This window comes from Antechinus flavipes, chromosome 2, assembly GCF_016432865.1.
Source record: "Antechinus flavipes isolate AdamAnt ecotype Samford, QLD, Australia chromosome 2, AdamAnt_v2, whole genome shotgun sequence".
Lineage (NCBI taxonomy): Eukaryota > Metazoa > Chordata > Mammalia > Dasyuromorphia > Dasyuridae > Antechinus > Antechinus flavipes.
The window spans coordinates 299930322-299951242 of record NC_067399.1 but is presented as its reverse complement, the minus strand read 5'-3'; the positions used below and the strand labels follow the sequence as shown (position 1 = coordinate 299951242).

Here is a 20921-nt window from a genome sequence, read left to right as displayed (position 1 = left end):
CCCAATGTGTATGGCAATTGACTCATGAACATCAAAAATTGTTGATAAAAATGTTGCAGAACTTCAAAACCTGCAGGAATAATTGGATTCTCTGAGACATAATACGATTGTTGCAGGAATTGAAAATCTACAGGAATCATTGGATTCCCTGACATATGATGAGACTGTTGCAGGACTTCAAAACTTGCAGGAATCAATGGATTCTCTGACACATGAAATAATGGACAACAGATTGGTTTTGAACTATCTCTTGGCTGCTGAAGGAGGTGTATGTGTGATTGTTATCTAAAAGTCCTTCTAGGACTTATGGATATGCATAATTTCTCATGTTGTTTGTTACATCACTACTAGCTTGTGTTATATTATTATGTGCTTGTGTAATACCTCCCATGTTGATGGATTTAGGTATACCTGTTTCAAGTGAGACATTTCAGAAACCCACTAATAATAATTTGATTTGACTCCCCATTTCCCTTTGGTTTTTTTCATCCCCCTTCCTGAGAAGTCAGGGAGGGTGTGATCACCTCCTTTTTGGGTTTCTCACCTCCCTGAGAAGTCAGGGAGGATGTGACTACCTATGTTCTAAAAACAAAAGAAAGCAGGAGATGTAGAGAGCCAGAATTCTGGAGAAGTATAATTGAAACAAGGTGTTAACTCAGAAGAACTGATGAGACAATGGTTATTTAGTTGACATATACACCTGGTACTTAGCATGGTGATGTAATGGTTCTCTAAGTTCACACATAATCAGTATGCTGTAATGATGTAATATAAAATATATAAGAGCCAACAAGGACTGGAAGAGAGACATTCCATCTCCCACCATTCTGGTGGCTCTCCTGCCTTCTGCATTCCTCCACTAAGATCAAGGCTCATATGGAGGTCCCCCAGAAAGCTAGCCTGACCCCAGGTGAAGAAGATAGACTGTGAAGAAGATAATAAAGACTTTGGACTTTATTCCTGCCTATTCTTATGATGGTTATTCTGCTAAAACCAAGGTCCATTTGGAGAACTTACAGAGAGCTAGCTAGAACATGACAGCATATTATATTCATTTTATTTGGTACTTTCCTTAATATATAGATAAGCCATTAATATTTATTAAGTATAAATTTAGATCACCTTTAGATCCTGGAGCTAAAGAAGCTCTTTTGATGGCATAGGTTTTGAGGCACCTTTCAAAGGAATCATCCCAGAGGGCAACTACTCCATCTTTTCCTCCAGTTACAAAGCCCTGTAAAAATCAAAACATAAGTTCTATGAGTTTTCAAAGAGGTGTGAATATCTGTATTTAATTCATATCTCTTTTATTACCTTGCACTGTCCCTGAGAGCAAAAATTTGTCTCAAGCATCTCATTTAACCAAGGAGCTAGCAAGGATTAAGCATGTGCTTAATAGTATTGAGCAAGTTACATTTTAGAAATGCATAAACATGTTAAAAATTTATTCTATTTTAATGTGAAAATGTAAGAATCACTGTAGAAATAAAAATGTAACATATTACCATAAAGCTAGAGAAAACTAATGCTCCATGATGGATATGAGATGCTAGTGCCATTTGTGTGTCAGAAAAATTTACCAACCCAGCAGCAGTAGGATTCTATGATACTGAATATGAGATAAACAACACAAAGCATGTTTTTGAAAGACCCACTATTTCATTTCCCAGGTTCTTTCTCCCTCTTCCAATGCAAATCAATCATTTAACTCTAGTTCTTTTGAAGAAATAGTCTCTAAGATCTTCTATGGTTGAAAAATTCATCATCTTATGCCAATCAAGCAACAAATCTCTTTGACTTTAGACACTGCATAACAAATATGCAATCTATTACTAAGACTTTACTTGAAGCTTGGTAGAATCTACCAGAGGTTTTGTTTTTCACTGACATAGCCTTCAAAATTCCATATATAATGAAACATAATTACCTAAATCAATTACCTAGAGTACTTGGTTAGGGACCCATTTTCCTTCAATCTTTCATAAACATCTTTTAGAAAAGATTTTACTTTCTGAGAGACTCAGGGAGGATCTTTTAGCTATCAAAGGCTTATCAAAAGTAAACTTTGACAAGAGTTGGAAGTGGAGTTTAAATAATACAAGAAGCCTAAGCATTACCTTTTCCTCTTTAATACAGAAAAGCAAAACAAAAGATTAAAATTCAAAATAATTACGTGGGAATCTACTTGCCAAGATACACACAGGAAATACATGAACACTATGACAAAACATTTTTTACATATGTAAAGCAAGATATAAATGAGGAAATATTATTGCTCAGAATGAGCCAATACAATATGACAATAATGCCACCTAAATTAATTTACTTAATCAGTGTCATCACAATCAAACCACAGAGAACTACTAAATTACTTAGACTTAAAAAACAACAAAACAAAATTCATTTAGGATCACAAAAGGTCTAGAACATCAAGAAATAAAAGAAATCCTAGCAATACCAGATTTCAACCTGTATTACAAAGTAGTAAATGAAATAATGAAAAACAGAAATTGGTTTATCAGTGGAACAGGTTGGGATTAATCTACAGAAACAAGGAGCACAGTAACCTACTAACAAACATCTCCTACTACATACCAAAAATAACTAATGGTACATGAATTAGACAAAGAGAACCACGTTAAACAAATGAGAAGATTAAGGAAGAAAATCGTAACTAAATTAGAAATGAGGTAGATGACAGGAGATAAAAATGACAATTCTGATTACATATAATTAAGAAATTTTAATCAATTAAAATTAGAAGAGAAGCAATAAAAATCATCTTTGCACCAAGTTTCTCTAACAAAGGTTTTAATTCAAGAATATATAAAGAACTAGTCAAATTTATAAAAATAAGAACCATTCCACAGTTGACAAAATTTTAAAATAATGTTTTTTTCTAAGCTACAGGTAAAATGATTTTTAACATTCTTTTTTAAAATTTCTAAAAAAATTCCCAAATCTAAAAAATAAAATTTCTCTCCCTTTTTTCTTCTTTGAGAAAGTGAGCAATATAGGTTATACATGTGCAATCATCTAAAATACATTTCCTTATTAGTCATATTGTGAAAGACACACACAAAAAAATTTAAAAATGAAAATAGTACACTTCAATCCACATTTAGATTCCACCAGTTCTTTGTCTGGATTATTCATCATACGTCCTTAGGAAATGTCTTGGATTACTGTATTTCTGAGAATAGCCAAGTCATTTACAATTGATAATCACACAATATTGTTGTTAGTATGCACAATGTTCTGGTTCTGCTCACTGCATTCTGCATTAGTTCATGTAAAACTATCCAGGTTTTTCTGAAATCACCCTCCTCATTTTTTATAGCATAATAATATTCTATTTCAATCATATACAATTTATTCAGACATTCCTTAATTGATGGAATTTCCATCAATTTCCAATTCTTTGTCACTACAATAAAGAGTTGCTATAATTATTTTTGTATAAATAGGTTATCTTCCCTTCTTTTTAAAAATCCCTTTTGGGATAAAAATTGGGATTTAAAAGTCTCTTTGTGATATAGCCCCAATAACAGTAGTAATGAGTCAATGGTATATAGAGCATGTAGTTTTATAGCCCTGTGAGCACAGTTCCAAATTGCTCTCCAAAATAGTTAGTTCATAACTTCACCAATAATGCGTTAGTGTTCCCATCTTCTCACATTCCCTCCAACATTTATTGTTTTCTTTTTCTGTCATTTTAGCAAAACTGATGGATGTGGGATGGCCTCTCAGAATTGTTTTAATTTTCGTTTTTCAAATCAATAGTAATTTAAAGATTTTTTCCCATGTAACTACAAATAGCTTTGATTTCTTCATCTGAAAACTGCCTGTTTGAATCATTTGACAATTATTAACAGGGAATGACATATTCTAATACATTTGATTCCATTCTCTATATACTTGAGAAATGAGCCCTTTTTCAGAGAGACTTGATATAAAGATTGTTTCCCACTTTTCTTATTTCCTTCTAATCTTCGTTGCACTGTTTGTACAAAAACTTTTTAAATAATCAAAATTATCCATTTTATATCTAATGCTTTCCTGTCTCATGTTTGGTCATAAATTCCTACCCTATCCATACATCTCATGGGTAAACTTCTACGCTCCTCTAATTTGCCCATGGTAGCATCCTTTTACGTTTAAATCATGTACTCATTTTGGCTATATCTTAATATATAAAGTGTGAGATATAAGTTTCAGCAAAACTGTTTGCTAGGTTTTTCCCAGCAAATTTTATCAGATAATGAGTTCTTATCCCAAAAGCTTGGATCTTTAGGTTTATCAAACACTAGATATTTATTTACTAATCTCATTGTTAGTACTATATTTAAAATCTTTGCTTCAATATTCATTAGGTAAATTAGTCTAGTTTTCTTTCTGTTTTGACTCTTCCTGGTTTAGCTAGCAGCAAATTTGTATTATAAAAGATATTTGATAAGACTCCTCCTTTATCTTTCCAGATAATTTATATAGTATTAAAATTAATTATTCTTTAAATATTTGGCAAAATTCCCTTATGAATCCATCTGGCTCTGAAGACTTTTTCTTAGTGAGTTCACTGATGGTTTGTTCAATTTCTTTTTCTAAGATAGGATTATTTTTCTATTCTATTTCCTCTTCTGCTCATCTAGGCAATTTATATTTTTGTAAATATTTGTCTATGGCATATTTATTGGCATGTAATTGGGCAAAAGATCTCCTAACAATTGCTTTAATTTCCTCTTCACTGATGATTAATTCATCCTTTTCATTTCTGATATTGCTAATTTGGTTTCTTTTCTTTTCTTTTTGTAATCAATTTAACCAATGGTTTATTTTATTGATTCCTCCCCCCTGCCCAATAAAATCAGCTCCTATTTTATTAGTTGAATAGTTTTATTGTTTTCAATTTTATTCATCTCTTCATTGAGGCTTTCTAATTTGGCATTTAACTGAGAACTTTTAATTTGTTCTTTTTTCTAGTTTTTTTTTTTTTAGCTGCATGCCCAATTTATTGATCTGCTCTTTCTATATTTTACTGATTGAAGCATTTAGAGATATACATTTTCTCTTAAGTATTGCTTTGATTAGAGTCTATAAATTTTGGTATGGTATCTCATTTCTGTCATTCTCTTTGAAGAAATTACTGTTTCTATAATTTGTTCTTTGATGCACTCATTCTTTAGGATTATTTAGTTTCCAACTAAATTTTAGGCTTTATCTCCATTTATTTTACTGAATTATGATCTGAAAAGGAAGCTCTGTTTTTTGCATTTCGTTCTAATATTTACTACTTCCTTTTAGGGTAAGACAGATTTGTATGTCAAATACAAATTACCTCTGTGCCAATTTTTTTTTAAATTATAACTTTTTATTGACAAAATATATGCATGGATAATTTTTTTTTTTACAACATCATCCCTTGCACTCACTTCTGTTCCGACTTTTGCCTTGCCTCCTTCCAACCCCTCCCTTAGATGGCAGGCAGTTTTATACATGTTAAATATGTTATAATATTAGATACAATATATGTGTGCAGAACCATACAGTTCTCTTGTCTGTGTCAATTTTAATGAGTAAGATTCAAGTACTGCCCACCACCCCAAATTTCTAATTATAATAGCTCTTTTGTATCTTTTTTATGTAAGATAATTTACCCCGTTCTTTTTTTCCCTTTCCCCATGTATCCCTCTCACTCCTTAATTTTATTTTTTTTTGGATATTTATCAATTCATACCTTTATTATCTAATTTATGTATGGTATTTCTAACTGCCCTAATAGTAATAAAGTTCTTAAGAGTTACAGTTAACATTTTCCTATGTAGGAATGTAAACAAATAGTTTAACCTTACTAAATTTCTTGTGTTTTCTCTTTCCTGTTTAGCTTTTTAGTCTATTTTTCATCCTTATATATGAAAAATCAAATTTTCTGTTTAGCTCTGGTCTTTTTTTCAGGATTCTTTGTAAGTATTTCATTTCACTAAAGATCTTTGTTGTTATTGTTGGCTGGAGGATTATACTCAATTTTGCTGGAAAAGTAATTCCTGGTTGTAAATCCCAGCTCCTTTTAACTTCCAGAATATCATATTCCAAGTCCTCTGACCCTTTAACTCAGAAGCTGCTAAATTCTGTGTAAGTTTGACTGTGGCTCCATGATATTTGAATTACTTTTTTCTGATTGCATGCAGGATTTTCTTGCTAGCTTGCGAATTCTGTAATTTGGCTATTATTCCTGGGAATTTTCATTTTGGGATCTCCTTTAGAAGTTGATCAATGGGTTCTTTCAATTTCTATTTTATCCTCTTATTTTAGGATATCAGGGAAATTTTCTTGATAATTTCTTCTAATATTGTAACAACATTATTTTTATCATAATTTTTGGTCAATTCAATGATTCTTATATTACTTCTCTTCAATCTATTCTCTAGATCAGTTGTTTTTCTGATGAGATGCTTCAAATTTTTTGGTTTTGTTTCATTATTTCTTTGTGTCTTAGAATATCATTAGTTTCCCTTTGCCCAATTCTAGTTTTCAAGGAATTATTTTCTTCCTTTAGTTTTTGATTCCCTATTTCAAGTTGGTTGACTTTCTTTCCATAATTTTCTTGATTTTCTTGGGTTGCTCTTTTTTTTTTTCAAATTTTTTCCTCAATTTCTGTTATTTGATTTTTAAAGTCCTTTTTAAGTTCTAAGAATTCTTTTGGTTTAGGACCATTTGATATTTCTTATTTAAAAAGTGCTATTTTTATATCCATTATCTTTTTCTGAATATGAGCCTGGGTCTTTTCAATATCTACAGTAGCATATCTATGGTTAGATTCTTTGTCCTTTGCTTATTTTTAGTTTTTGTTTTTGTCAAAGTTCTAGTCACAAGATATGGGGAATAATGCCCCAATGTTCTTCTTACTATTATTGTCTGAGGTCCATTCTAGGTAGGGCTCAAGCTTAAGCTCTCTTCTCCCTCCTAAATTATGGGTAGAGCTCCCTATCATTCTGTCCTGTTGGTGCTCTTACTCCCTGCAGTCCCTCTGGTGGCTGCAAACTACAGTGTCCTCTCTTCCCTGGAACCAAAACCAAAGATGCTGCTCTCCTGCTGTTGCCCATAGCCATCAGGGAACCCTGATGTTAAGGCCCTTCAATCTACCCCAACTCAGACACCGCCCATCCTCCTAATAAAAGTTTTTAAAGAAGAGGCTTCCTCCCAACTCCAGTCACTCTCAGGGTTTTTCATCTGTTGATTCTGCAGTTGGCCTCGAAATGTTTGTACTTCATTCAGGCTGAAACTAGCCCCAGAAGAATCACATTTTTCCAGGAGTTATCTTAAGATGTTTTAGGAGAATAATGGCTTTAGCCTGACTTTTATTTTCTCTGCTCTACAATTCCTCTGACTCAATGTTCTGTCTTTTTTTCTGGAAAAGAAATTTTGAGAGCTGAAAGTTTTCTGACCTGTTCTGCCACATACCCAGAATCCTCTCCCAATTCTAATTTTTTAAAGGAATTATTTTCTTCAGTGAGTTTTTATATCTCCCTTTCCATTTGCCCAACTCTACTTTTTAGGGGTGTTGTTTAATACATTTTTGTGATCATTTCCCATGTTTTTGTGCTTCATTTACTTTATTGTTGATTCTTTTTTCATGATTCTCTTGCATCACTCTCATTTCCCTCCCTCCCTACCCCCATTTTTCTTCTCTCTTCTCTCTTTCTCTCACTCTCGCTCTCTCTCATTTAATTTTTAAAATACTTTATGAGCTTCTGAGAGTTTCTTTTTTTTGAGCCTGACACCAATTCACATTTTTCATGTAGCTGTTTTGATACTGTTGTCCTCTTCTGAGTGTGTGTTTTAATCTTCTCTGTCACCATATTAACTTTTAATGGAAAAATTCCTTTCTGTTCTTCTTTTTGCAACTCTTTTTTTGACTTTTAATTTTATGTTAAAGTTGAGCTCTATTCCCGGGGCTGAGAAGGCACTGTCCCAAGTTTCAGACTCTTCATGTTGCTATTTTCAGAGGTAATTCTAGGCACATGTAAGCTATAGGAATTGATGCTGCCAATTCAGTTGCTCTAAGACCTGTAGTGGCTTGTTCAGGAGCACTGAACCTTGCTTCTCACTTGCACCAGGTGTAGGGCCTTACCAACGACTTCCTGAAGAGCAGCCTGCTGTTGGCTCGCACATGTTATCCAGCAGATTATGCTCCATTCGAATTTCTGTGACACAGACTTTTCTTGTGGACCTTCTAAGTTGTTTTGGGTTGGAAAATTATTTCATTTCATCCTTTTGTTGGTTCTCAGCTTCAGAATTCATTTTAAAGTGTTGTTTTTGGGGGGATTTGGGAGAGCTCAATTAAGTCCCTGCCTTATTCTCCCACCTTGTCTCTTCTCTCTCCATTTAATAAATTTCTGAAAGATATGAATTAGCACTTTTCGGAGGAAGAAATTCAAGCTGTCACATTCATGTCCATCTGAAAAAATGTTCTAGATTACCAATAATTAAAGAAATGCAAATTAATGCAACAATGTGTCAGTAAGAATTTATTAATTATTAACTTAATAAATTAAATTTATTAATAAATAAATTAATTTATTAGTAGCAGGGCCTACTAAGTGCCAGGTAATGTGCTAGATAGTAAAGAAAGGATAAAAAAATAGGCCCTGACTGCATGAAGGTCATAGTGAGATGAGGGAAAGAACTTGAAATCAAGGACAAAATGCAAACAAGAAAGACTAATGCTAACTACACCAAAAGGAAGGTATTAAGGCATGGAGAAAGGTTTCTTGTAGTAAGTATATTTTACCTGAAACTTAAAAGAATCCAAGAAAGATAGGCACCCAAAATCGCAAAGTTGACAAAAAAAAAAAAAAGGAAATTGACAAATGCTAAAAAGGCTTTAGAAAAAAAAGGACATTACAGCACTTTTGATGAAACTTCTAAATGCTCCAGCCATATTGGAAGATAATTTGGAACTATGGTCCCCAAATTATTAAACACTTTACCTGAACATACAATTAGGTGTCATCTGCAAAAACATAAGAGGAAAAAAAGGAGAAAAATTTGCATAATAAAGACATCCTTTAGACAGACTTTAGAAGTCTAATCAGTGGTAGGGCCAATCATAATTCACATAATAACACACAACATACACCTCCTAAGAGACAAGTAATAGCCTTAAAGGGCAGACTGTAACTTTTTTTATGGTTAAAAAGACCACAATTTGTTTTCCTTACATAGACATTTTTATATAATGGTTTTATTTTTCTTTCTTAAAAAGTGGAGGGGGATAAGAGAAAAGATATATTTTTGTTGACTGAAAATATTTTTAAACTAATTAAAAAAAACATCAGTGAAGATATTAAAATATAAAGAATAAATTACAAGCTAGCCTATTTATTTTCATTATCCAAATGCTTTCCCAATTCAATCCCACTTTGTTTGCTGACTCATTATTTTTCAAAAACAGCCATTTGAGTTAGTTTTTAGATAGTATTACTTTGTTGCTATGTAATTTACCAGAACTACACAAGTTCAAAAACACTAAGAAAATAACCTTTTAAGAAAATTTGTTTGAAAATTTTCTGTAACAACATATCTTAACAAACATTAAGAAAAAAACTTTATTTTGAAAAAATATGCATGGATAATTTTTCAACATTAAACCTTGCAAAATTTTTTGTTCCAAATTCCCCCCTTTTCCCTACCTCTCCTGTAGATGGGAAGCAATCCAAAATATGTTAAACATGTTAGAAATACATATTTAATCCAATATATGTATACATATTTATACAATTATCTTGCTGTACAAGAAAAATCAGATCAAAAAGGAAAAAATGCAAGCAAACAAAAAAAGTAAAAATGCTATGTTGTGATCCAGATTCAGTTCCCACAGTCCTCTCTCTTAAGTGTAGATGGCTCTCTTCATCACAAGATCATTAGGAACAGGCCTGAATTGTCTCATTGTTGAAAAGAGCCATGCCTATCAGAATTGATCACCACATGGTCTACGTGTTAACGTATATAATGATCTCCTGATTCTGCTCATTTCACTTAGCATCAGTTCATGTAAGTCTCTCCAGGCCTCTCTGAAATCATCCTGCTGATCATTTCTTATAGAACAATTATACCACATACCATAACTTATTCAATCATTCTACAACTGATAAGCATCCACTCAATTTCCTGTTTCTGGCCACTACAAAGAGGGCCATTTTTGCACATGTGGGTCCCTTTCCCTCCTTTATGATCTCTTTAGGATATAAACCCAATGGAAACACTGCTGGATCAAAGGGTATGCACAGTTTGATAGCCCTTTGAGCATAGTTCCAAATTGCAGTCCAGAACTGCTGGATCAGTTCACAACTCCATCAATAATGTATTGGTGTCTCAGTTTTCCCACATCCCCTTCAACATTCATCATTATCTTCTCCTATCTTCTTAGCCAATCTGACAGGTGTGTAATGGTACCTCAGAGCTATCTTAGTTTGCATTTCTCTGAGCAATAATGATTTGGAACACCTTTTCATATAACTAGAAATGGTTTCAATTTCTTCATCTGAAAATTGTCTTCATATCCTTTGACCATTTATCAACTGGAGAATGGCTTGAATTCTTATAAATTTGAGTCAATTCTCTATATGTTTTAGAAAAGAGGCCTTTCTTTATCAGAACCCTTGAATGTCAATTTTTTCCCCAGTTTATTTCCCTTCTAATTTTGTCTGCATTGGTTTTGTCTGTACAAAATTTTTTTAACTTAATATAATCAAAATTATCTATTTTGTGTTCAATAATAAACTCCATTTCTTCTTTGGCCACAAATACCATTCTTTGAGCACCAGCCCTGAAGTCAGGAGGATCTGAGTTCAAATCTGGTCTCAGACACTTGAACACTTCCAAGCTGTGTGATCCTGGGCAAGTCACTTAATCCCAATTGCCTTAGCAAAAAAAAATCCCTTTCTTCTCCACAGACCTGAGAAGTAAACTGTCTTTTGTTCTTATAATTTGCTTGTATCACTCTTTATGTCTAAATCATGAATCCATTTCTACCTTATCTTGTATAGTATATTAGGTATGGGTCAATGCCTAGTTTTTGCCATAATCATTTCCAATTTTCCCAGTAGTTTTTGTCAAAGAATCTTTTTTTGTAGGTGTTAAAATTGATTTTTTTTATCATCATAGCTTTTTATTTACAAGACATATGAATGGGTAATTTTTCAGCATTGACCCTTGCAAAACCTTCTGTTCCAACTTTTCCCCTCTTTCCCCTCCGTAGACCAATACATGTTAAATATGCTAAAATATGTTAACTGTATAAATATGTACACATACATTGTATTTATCTTGCTGCACCAGGAAATTGGATTTAGAAATAAGATAAAAATAACCTGAAAAACTAAACAAAAATGCAAGGAAACAAATACAGGAGTAGAAATGCTATGTTGTGGTCCACACTTATTTCTCAACATTCTTTCACTGGGTATAGCTGGTTCTCTTCATTATTGAACAACTGGAACTGATTTGGTTCATCTCATTGTTGAAGAGTCATGTCCATCAGAATTAATCACCATATAGTATTGTTGTTAAAGTGTATAATGATCTTCTGGTTCTGCTCATCTCACTCAGTCAGCATCCAGGCCTCTCTGAAATCATCCTATTGGTCATTTCTTACAGAAGAATAATATTCCATAACATTCATATACCACAAATTATTCAGCCATTCTCCAACTGATGAGCATTCATTCAATTTCCAGTTTGTAGCCACTACAAAAAGGGTTGCACACGAGTCCCTTTCCCTTCTTTAAGATCTCTTTGGGATGTAAGCCCAGTAGTAACACTCCTGGATCAAAGGTGTGGATAGTTTGATAACTTTTTGAGCATTAATCCAAATTGCTTTCCAGAATGGGTGAATGCATTCACAATTCCACCAACAATGTATTAGTGTCTCAGTTTTCCCAGTCATCCTAGCCAATCTGAGGGGTGTGTAGTGGTATCTCAGAGTTGTCTAAATTTGCATTTCTCTTTATTATAGAAATAATTTCCATTTCTTCATCTGAAAATTGTCTGTTCATATCCTTTAACCATTTATCAATTGTAGAATGGCTTCATTTCTATATATTCTATATATATTTTGGAAATGAGCCTTTATCAGAATCTTTGACTATAAAAATGTTTTTCCTAGTTTATTGCTTCCCTTCTAATCTTGTCTCCATTAGTTTTATTTGTACAAAAACTTTTTAACTTGATATAATCAAAATTTTTTATTTTGTGATCAATAATGATCTCTAGTTCTTCTTTGGTCACAAATTTTTCCTCCTCCACAGGTGTGAGATGTAAACTATCCTATATTCTTCTAATTTATTTATAATCTCATTCTTTATGCCTAAATCATGAACCCATTTTGACCTTATCTTGGTGTATGGTATTAAGTGTGGATCAATGCCTAGTTTCTGCCACACCAATTTCCAATTTTCCCAGCAGTTTTTGTCAAACAGTGAATTCTTATCCCAAAAGGTGGGGTTTTGGGGTTTGTCAAACACTATATAGATAACTAATCTAGTTATTGACTATTTTATAGTTATTTTGTGGTTATTAACTATTCTATAGATATTGACTATTTTGTCCTGTGAACCTAACCTATTCCATTAATCAACTAGTCTATTTCTTAGCCAATACCAAATGGCTTTAGTGGCTGCTGCTTTATAATATAGTTTTCGATCTGGTACAGCTGACCACCTTTATTTGATTTTTTTTTCATTAGTTCCCTTGAAAATATTGACCTTTTGTTCTTCCAGATGAATTTTGTTGTTATTTTTTCTAGGTCATTAAAATAGTTTTTTGAAAGTCTGATTGGTTAAATAGATTAGTTAAGGTAGTATTGTCATCTTTATTATATTTGCTAGACATATCCAAGAGCATTTAATATTTTTCCAATTGGTCAGATCTGACTTTATTTGTGTGGAAAGTGTTTTGTAGTTTTGCTCATAAAATTCCTGACTTTCCCTTGGCAGATAGATTCCCAAATATTTTATACTATTGACAGTTATTTTAAGTGGATTTTCTCTTTATATCTCTACCTGTTGGATTTTATTAGTAAGATACAAGAATGCTGATGATTTATGTAGATTTATTTTGTATTCTGCAATTTTGCTAAAGTTGTGTATTTCTAATAGCTTTTTAGAATCTCTGGGGTTCTATAAGTATACCATCATATCATCTGCAAAGAGTGATAATTTGGTTTCTTCATTACCTACTCAAATTCCTTTAATCTTTCTCAACTCTTATTGCTGAAGCTAGCATTTCTAGTACAATATTGAATCGTAATAGTAATAGTGGGCAACCTTGTTTCACACCTGATCTTTTTGGGAATGGTTCCAGTTTATCCCCATTACATATGACGCTAACTGGTGGTTTTAAATAGATGCTATTTTAAGGAAAAGCCCATTTATTCCTATACTCTCAAGTGTTTTTTTTTTTTTTTAATAGAAATGGATGTTGGATTTTTATAAAATTCTTTTTCTGCATCTATTGAGATGATCATAAGGTTTTTGTTAATTTGGTTATTGATATAGTCAATTATGCTAATAGTTTTCCTAATACTGAACCAGCCCTGCATTCCTGGTATAAATCTTACTTGGTCATAGTGTATTATCCTGGGAATGGTTTTCTGTAATCTTTTTGCTAATATTTTATTTAAGATTTTTACATCAATATTCAGTAGGGAGATTGGTCTATAATTTTCTTTCTGTTTTCAATCTACCTGGTTTGGGTATCAGTACCATATCTGTGTCATAAAAGGAATTTGGTAGGATTCCTTCATTCCCTATTTTTTTCATAGTTTACATAACATTGAAGTTAATTGTTCTTTAAATGTTTGGTAGAATTCACATGTAAATCCATCTGGTCCTGGGGAATTTTTTCTTAGGGAGTTGATTAATAGCTTGTTCTATTTCTTTTTCTAAAATGGATCTATTTAAGCAATTTTCTTCCTCTTCTATTAATCTGGGCAGCATATATTTTTTGAAGGTAGTCATTCATTTCACTTAGGTTATCAAATTTATTGGCATAAAGTTGGGCAAAGTAACTCCTAATTATTGCTCTAATATCTTTCATTAGTGGATAGTTCTCCTTTTTTATTTTTAAGACTAACAATTTGGTTTTCCTCTTTCCTTTTTCTAATCAAATTTACCAAAGGTTTATCTATTTTGTTGGTTTTTTTCATAAAACCAACTCTTAGTTTTATTAATTCAATAGGTTTTTTTCCCCTTTCAATTTTACTAATTTCTCCTTTTAATTTTAGAATTTCAAGTTTAGTATTTGATTGGGTGTTTTTAATTTGCTCTTTTTCTAGCTTTTTAAGTTGCAAGCCCAATTCATTGATTTTTTCTTTCTCTATTTTATTCAAGTAAGCCTTTAGAAATATAAAAATTCGCCTAATTACTGCTTTGACTGCATCCCACAAATTTTGGTATGTTGTCTCATTCTTGTCATTCTCTTGGGTGAAATTATTAATCATGTCTATGATTTGCTGTTTCACCCATTCATTCTTTAGGATGAGATTATTTAGTTTCCAATTACTTTTTGGTCTATTTTCCCCTAACTTTTTGTTGAATGTAGTTTTTATTACATCATGATCTGAAAAGAATACATTTACTATTTGTCTTTCTGCATTTAATTTTGAAGTCTTTATGTTCTAATATATGGTCAATTTTTGTATAGGCTCCATGAATTGCTGAAAAGAAAGTGTACTTCTTTCTGTCTCCATTTAGTTTTTTCCAAAGATCTTTTCCTAATTTTTCTAATATATTATTTACCTCTTTAACTTCTTTCTTATTTGTTTTGTGGTTTGATTTATCTACTTCTGAGAGTGCAAGGTTGAGATCTCCCACTATTATAGTTTTGCTGTCTATTTCTTCTTGCAGCTCTCTTAACTTCTTCTTTAGGAATTTAGATGCTATACCACTTGGTGCATATATGTTTAGTATTGATATTGCTTCATTATCTATGCTCTCCTTTAGCAAGACATAGCTTCCTTCCTTATCTCTTTTAATTAGATCAACTTTGCTTTTGCTTGGTCTGAGATAAGGATGGCCAGTCCTGCTTTTTTTTACTTCATCTGAAGCATAATTGTTTCTGCTCCAACCTTTTACCTTTACTTTGTATGTATCAATCACCCTTCTTTAAATGTGTTTCTTGTAAACAACATATTGTAGGATTTTGGCTTTTGATCCGTCTGCTACCCACTTACGTTTTGTGGGAGAGTTCATCCCATTCACATTCACGATTAAAACTACTAATTCTGTATTTCCTACCATCTTATTATCCCCAGATTATACTTTTCTCTTTCTTTTCCCCCTTACTCTGCCCTCAATATTAAACTTATGGGCACCACTTGCCTTACAGAGCTCTCCCTCTTTAGAATCCCTCCTACCCGCTTTGAGTCCCTTCCACTTTCTTATACCTTTCCCTATTATTTCTGTATTCTCTTCTATTTAGCCTACTCTATTCCCTTTCTCTTTTCCTCTCCCACTTTTTATTGAGATGAGAGAAGTTTCTTTGTAAACCAAATATGTCTGATATTTTCTCTTTGAGCCAAATCTGATGAGAGTAAGATTCACACAATGTTCCGCCCCCTCTCGTAATTCCCTCAGATATGATAGGTTTCCTTTGCCTCTTCATGAGATCTAATTTCCCCCTTTTTACTTACACTTTTCCATTTTTCTGATACAACTCCCTTTCTACTTCTATTTCCCTTTTTAAAAAATATTATAACAGTAAAATCAAATTATACATGTGCTCTTTAGGTATGCCCATAACAGAAATACAGTTCTCAAGAGTTCTTTTTGTCTTTTTGTGCTTCTCTTGAGTCCTATATTTGGAGGTCAATTTTTTTGTTTAGCTTGGGCTTTTTCATTAGGAATAAATGGAATTCACTTGTTTCATTGAATGTCCATCTTCTTCCCTGAAAGAAAATTCTCAGCTTATCTGGATAGTTTATTCTTGGCTGCACTCCAATTTCTTTTGCCTTTCGAAATAGGAGATTCCAGGCCCTTCAATCCTTTAATGTGGAAGCTGCTAGATCCTGAGTGATCCTTATTGTGGCTCCTCGATATTTGAATTATTTTTTTCTGGCTGCATGTAGTAGTTTTTTTTTTCTTAATCTGATAGTTCTGAAATTTAGCCATACTATTCCTTGGAGTTTTTATTTTCGGGTCTCTTTCAGAAGATATATGGTGAATTCTTTCAATGCCTATTTTACCTTCAGATTCTATTACATCTGAGCAGTTCTTCTTTGATGATTTCCTGAAAAACAGTGTCTAGGCTCTTTTTTTCATCATGGCAGGGAGCACAATAATCTTTACATTATCTCTCCTAGATCTATTTTTCAGGTCTATTGTTTTTCCAAATAGATAGTTAACATTTTTTTACTTTTTTTTTTTTTTTTTTTTTTTTTGGTTTTGCTTGACTGATTCTTGATATCTCAATGAATCATTCATTTCCATTTATTCAGTTCTGATTTTTAATGAGTTGTTTTCTTCATTTACTTTTTTTTTTTTACTTCTTTTTGTATATATCCTGTTGAATTTTTAAATGAGTTGTTTTGCTCTACGGAATTTTTTTCCATTTCACATTTTTTTTTTTAATGAGTTATTTTCTTTTTCCAATTCACAAATCCTACTTTTTCCTGGGATTTCTTTATCTTTTCCAGTTCACAAATTCTGTTTCCCTGGGAGTTCTTTACCTTTTCCATTTCACATTTCAGGAAGTTGTTTTCTTTTTCAAATCTTTCTTTAAAAGAGTTATATGCCTTTTCCATACTTTCTTGCAGAGCTTCTCTTTCCTTTCCCCATTTTTCTTCTAGCTCTCTTTTAAGATCTTTTAAAATTTCTTCTAGGACAGCCTTGGTGGTGGGGATCAGGTTATATTCCCACCCCCTTTGGAGTTTTGTGTGGAGACTGTCTGATATTCATCTCCTCAGGGTTGGAAATCTGTTCTCTTTCAGTATAGAAGCTATCTATAGTTAGAACTTGCTTTGCTTTTTTTATTCATTTTTTAAAAATTGGGATCTGCCTTTAGGGAAAGGAGGTTCCAAGCTTCCTCTACAGACCACAGATGGACTGTGGAGGCACTGTGAGCAGCGGCAGCATTATGAATAGGCTGTGAAGAGCAATTCTGCCGCAATCATGCTGAATCACTCCCAGTGGTGGGTGGGTGTGGCCAGGCCCTATGAAACTCTAGCATTTTGGGGTACACTCTACCTTTTGTGTTTGTGTAACTTCTCTGTTAATCTACTGCTTGACAACCAAAGCAGAGCAGCCAACCTGTGGTATAGTCCTCCCTGCAAATTCTCCATCTGTGGAGATTGCACTTCACTGCTTGCCTGCTCACTGTGCGCTGGCCTCCTCATTCTGCCTCCCTGCCTGCACTGGCCTCCTCCCACCTGATCAAGATAGGCCTTTTTTGGCAATCTTCCAGATTATCTTCTGCTAGTAATTTGTTGTACTTCCAATATTCATGAATTCTACCAGTCAAGCACTATTTCAGAGGCTGAATTTTGTAATCAGTAGTGAGGGTAGAAGAGGAGCTCAGAATGAAGTGTGTGTTCTCTCTACCATCTTGCCAAATAGTTAGTCCTTAACCCAAAAGCTGGAGTCTTTGGGTTTTTCAAAAACTAGATTACTATAGTCATTGACTATTTTGTCCTGTGACCCTAATTTATTCTACTGATCAACTACTCTATTTCTTAGCCAGTACCAAATGTTTTTGATAATCACTGCTTTATAATATGGTTTTAAATCCAGTAGAGCTAGGTCACTTAGCATTTTGTTTCCTTAATTCCCTTGAAATTCTGGACCTTTTGTTCTTCAAGATGAACTATCATTATTTTTTCTAGCTCTGTAAAATAATTTCTTGGGGGTTTGATCAGTATGGCACTGAATAAATAGATTAATTTAGGTAGTACTGTCATTTTTATTATATTAGCTTGGCCTGCCCATGAGCACTTGATATTTTTCCAATTGATTAGATCTGACTTTATTTGAGTGGAAAATGTTTTATAGTTGTGTCCATAAACTTCTTGGCTTTGCCTCAGCAGACTTCCCAATATTTTATATTATCAACAATTATTTTAAATGGAATTTCTATCTCATACTCTTGGACTTCATTGGTAATATATAAAAAATGATGATGATTTATGTGGGTTTATTTTGTATCCTGCACCTTTGCTAAAGTTGTGAATTGTTTCTAGTAGTTTTTTTTTAGTTGATTCCTTAGGATTCTCGGTGTATACCATCACATCATCTGCAAAGAGTGATACTTTGGTTTCCTCATTACCTATTCTAATCCCTTTAATCTCTCTTCTCTTATTTCCAAAGCTAACATTTCTAATATAATATTGAATAGTAATGATGATAGAGGGCAATCTTGTTTCACCTCTGATCTTATTGGAAATGGTTCTAGTTTGTTCCCATTACATATGATACTTGCTAATGGTTTTAAATAGATGCTAGTGATCATTTTAAGGAAAACTCCATTTATTCCTATGCTCTCTCATGTTTTTTAATAGAAATGGGTGTTGAATTTTGTCAAATGCTTTGTCTGCATCTATTGAGATAAATCATATGATTTTTGTTAGTTTGGTTACTGATATAATCAGTTATGCTAATAGTTTTCCAAACATTGAACTAGCTCTGCATTCACAGTATGGTCATGATGTATTATCTTAGAGATGAAATGCTGTAATATCTTTGGTAATATTTTATTTAAGATTTTTATATCAATATTCATTAGGGAAATTGGTCTATAATTTTTTCTTTGTTCTGACCCTATGTGATTCGGTATTTATTGTCATAAAAAGGAATCTAGTAGGACTCCTTTTTTCCCTATTTTTTCAAAATAGTTTGTATAGTGTTGGAATTAATCATTCTTTAAATGTTTGATAGAAGTTACAAGTAAATCCATCTGGCTCTGGAGATTTTTACTTACCTTGTTCTATTTCTTTTTCTAAAATGGGACAATTTAAGTAATTTATTGACTCTTCTGTTAATCTTGGAAATCTATATTTTATAATTATTCCTCCATTTCACTTAAATTATCAGATTTATTGACATATAATTGAGCAAAGTAACTCCTAATTATTGCTCTAATTTCCTCTACATTAGTGGAAAATTCTCCCTTTTCATTTTTGAGACAAAATTTGTTTTTTCTTCTTTCCTTTTTCTAATCAAATTAAAGATTTATCTTTTTGGTATTTTCATAAAACCAACTCTTACTTTTGTTTAATTCAATAGTTTTCTTACTTTCAATTTTATTAATTTCCCCTTTTATTTTCAGAATTTCAAATTTGGTACTTAATTAGGGGGTTTAATTTGTACTTTTCCTAGCTTTTATAGTTGCAAGTCCAATTTAATTATCTTCTCTTTCTCTCTTTTGCACAAGCAAGCATCTAGAGATATACAACTTCCCCTAGAACTGCTTTGGCTGCATCCCATTTTGATATGTTGTCTCATTATTGTCATTCTCTTGGATGAAATTATCGATTGTGTCTATGATTGTTTCACCCTCTAATTCTTTAGGATTAGATTATTTAGTTTCCAATTAATTTTTGGTCTATTTTACCCTGGTTTTTTATTGCATGTACTTTTTATTGTATCATGATCTTAAAAGAATGCATTACGTATTTCTGCCTTTCTACACTTGGTTTTTGAGATTTTTATGCTCTTATACATGGTCAATTTTTGTATAGGTTCCATGTACTGCCAAGAGTATATTCCTTTCTGTCTTCATTCAGTTTTGTCCAAAAGTCTATTATACCTAACTTTTCTAGAATTCTATTTACCGCCTTAACTGTGAAGTAAAGGCTAGCTCTCTGGAGGGCTTCAGGGTCAGCCAGAGTCAAGATAAATCAAAATCCTTGGTCTTTAGGGGGAGAAGTGAAAGAGGCAGCCAAGCAGAATCTTGCATTCTTGAGTCCAGAGACACCAGCTTCTCTCCTCCTCGTCCTGCTGCCAAGTCACTCTCCAACCCCTCTCTCACCCCTCCCTCAAATCCTTGTCTACAATTATCTTAACATTAAACATTCAGTAAGCACCAAACAGTGAGAAGAGCCATTTATCCAAACATATGCTAATAGTCATTGTCTCACATCGAATAGGTAATTAGCCTTAGTGCTTGGTTATCTGATTCATGCACACCTTTTTCAGAGTTTCAGCCCTCTACACTTTTTCCTCATTTATTTTGTGGTTTGATTTATTTAGTTCTGATAGAGCAGGCTGACATCCCCCACTAGTGTAATTTTGCTGTCTAATTCTTCTTGCAGCTTCTCCTCTAGGAATTTGGATGCTATACCACTTGATGCATATATGTTTAGTATTGATATTACTTCATTATCTATGGTACTTGATGTGAATGAAACCAGACAGCCCTGTAAAGTTATGTAAAATCACCAACAAAAAGTTATACAAACTTAAATGGACTTACATTTTCTGGAACCAGGAAGAACCTCCAGAGAATGACTCTTTTCATATACAAACCTAAATGATCCTACACCCTCTGGAACCAGGAAGAAGAATATCCAGAGAATGTACCTTTTCATATACAAACTTAAGGGGTCTTGCCTATTCTGTTCTATTTCTGTATAAATTAGGCCTTCAGAAAATGTCTCTGCAAAAATCACTTCTCTCTTGAGAATGATATTGCCTGCCAAAAACACTCTCTTATCTTGATGTCTTTCTAGCAATAAAAGCCTTTTTATCACAGCCTTTTAGTAAGAGAATTTCCTTCGCTAAGAGCCTTCCCAAGCCTTGGAGAACAAGGATTGCACACCCAATCCCTGCGCCACACTTCTCCTTCACCACTCTGCCCTCATCAGTACCTTTTAGTAGGATATAATTTCCTTCCTTATCATTTTTAATTAGATTGACTTTTGGTTTTGTTTCATC

At 32.9% G+C, this 20921-nt stretch overlaps 1 protein-coding gene across 1 annotated transcript in view; it reads right to left on the bottom strand.

The window, feature by feature from the left end:
* Positions 1-20921, bottom strand: part of EML5 (EMAP like 5) — a 206645-nt gene that overhangs the window by 85830 nt on the left and 99894 nt on the right. Inside the window, 1 exon segment of the mRNA XM_051977455.1 lies at positions 1123-1234. Within this exon segment, the coding sequence (XP_051833415.1) occupies positions 1123-1234 (112 nt within the window).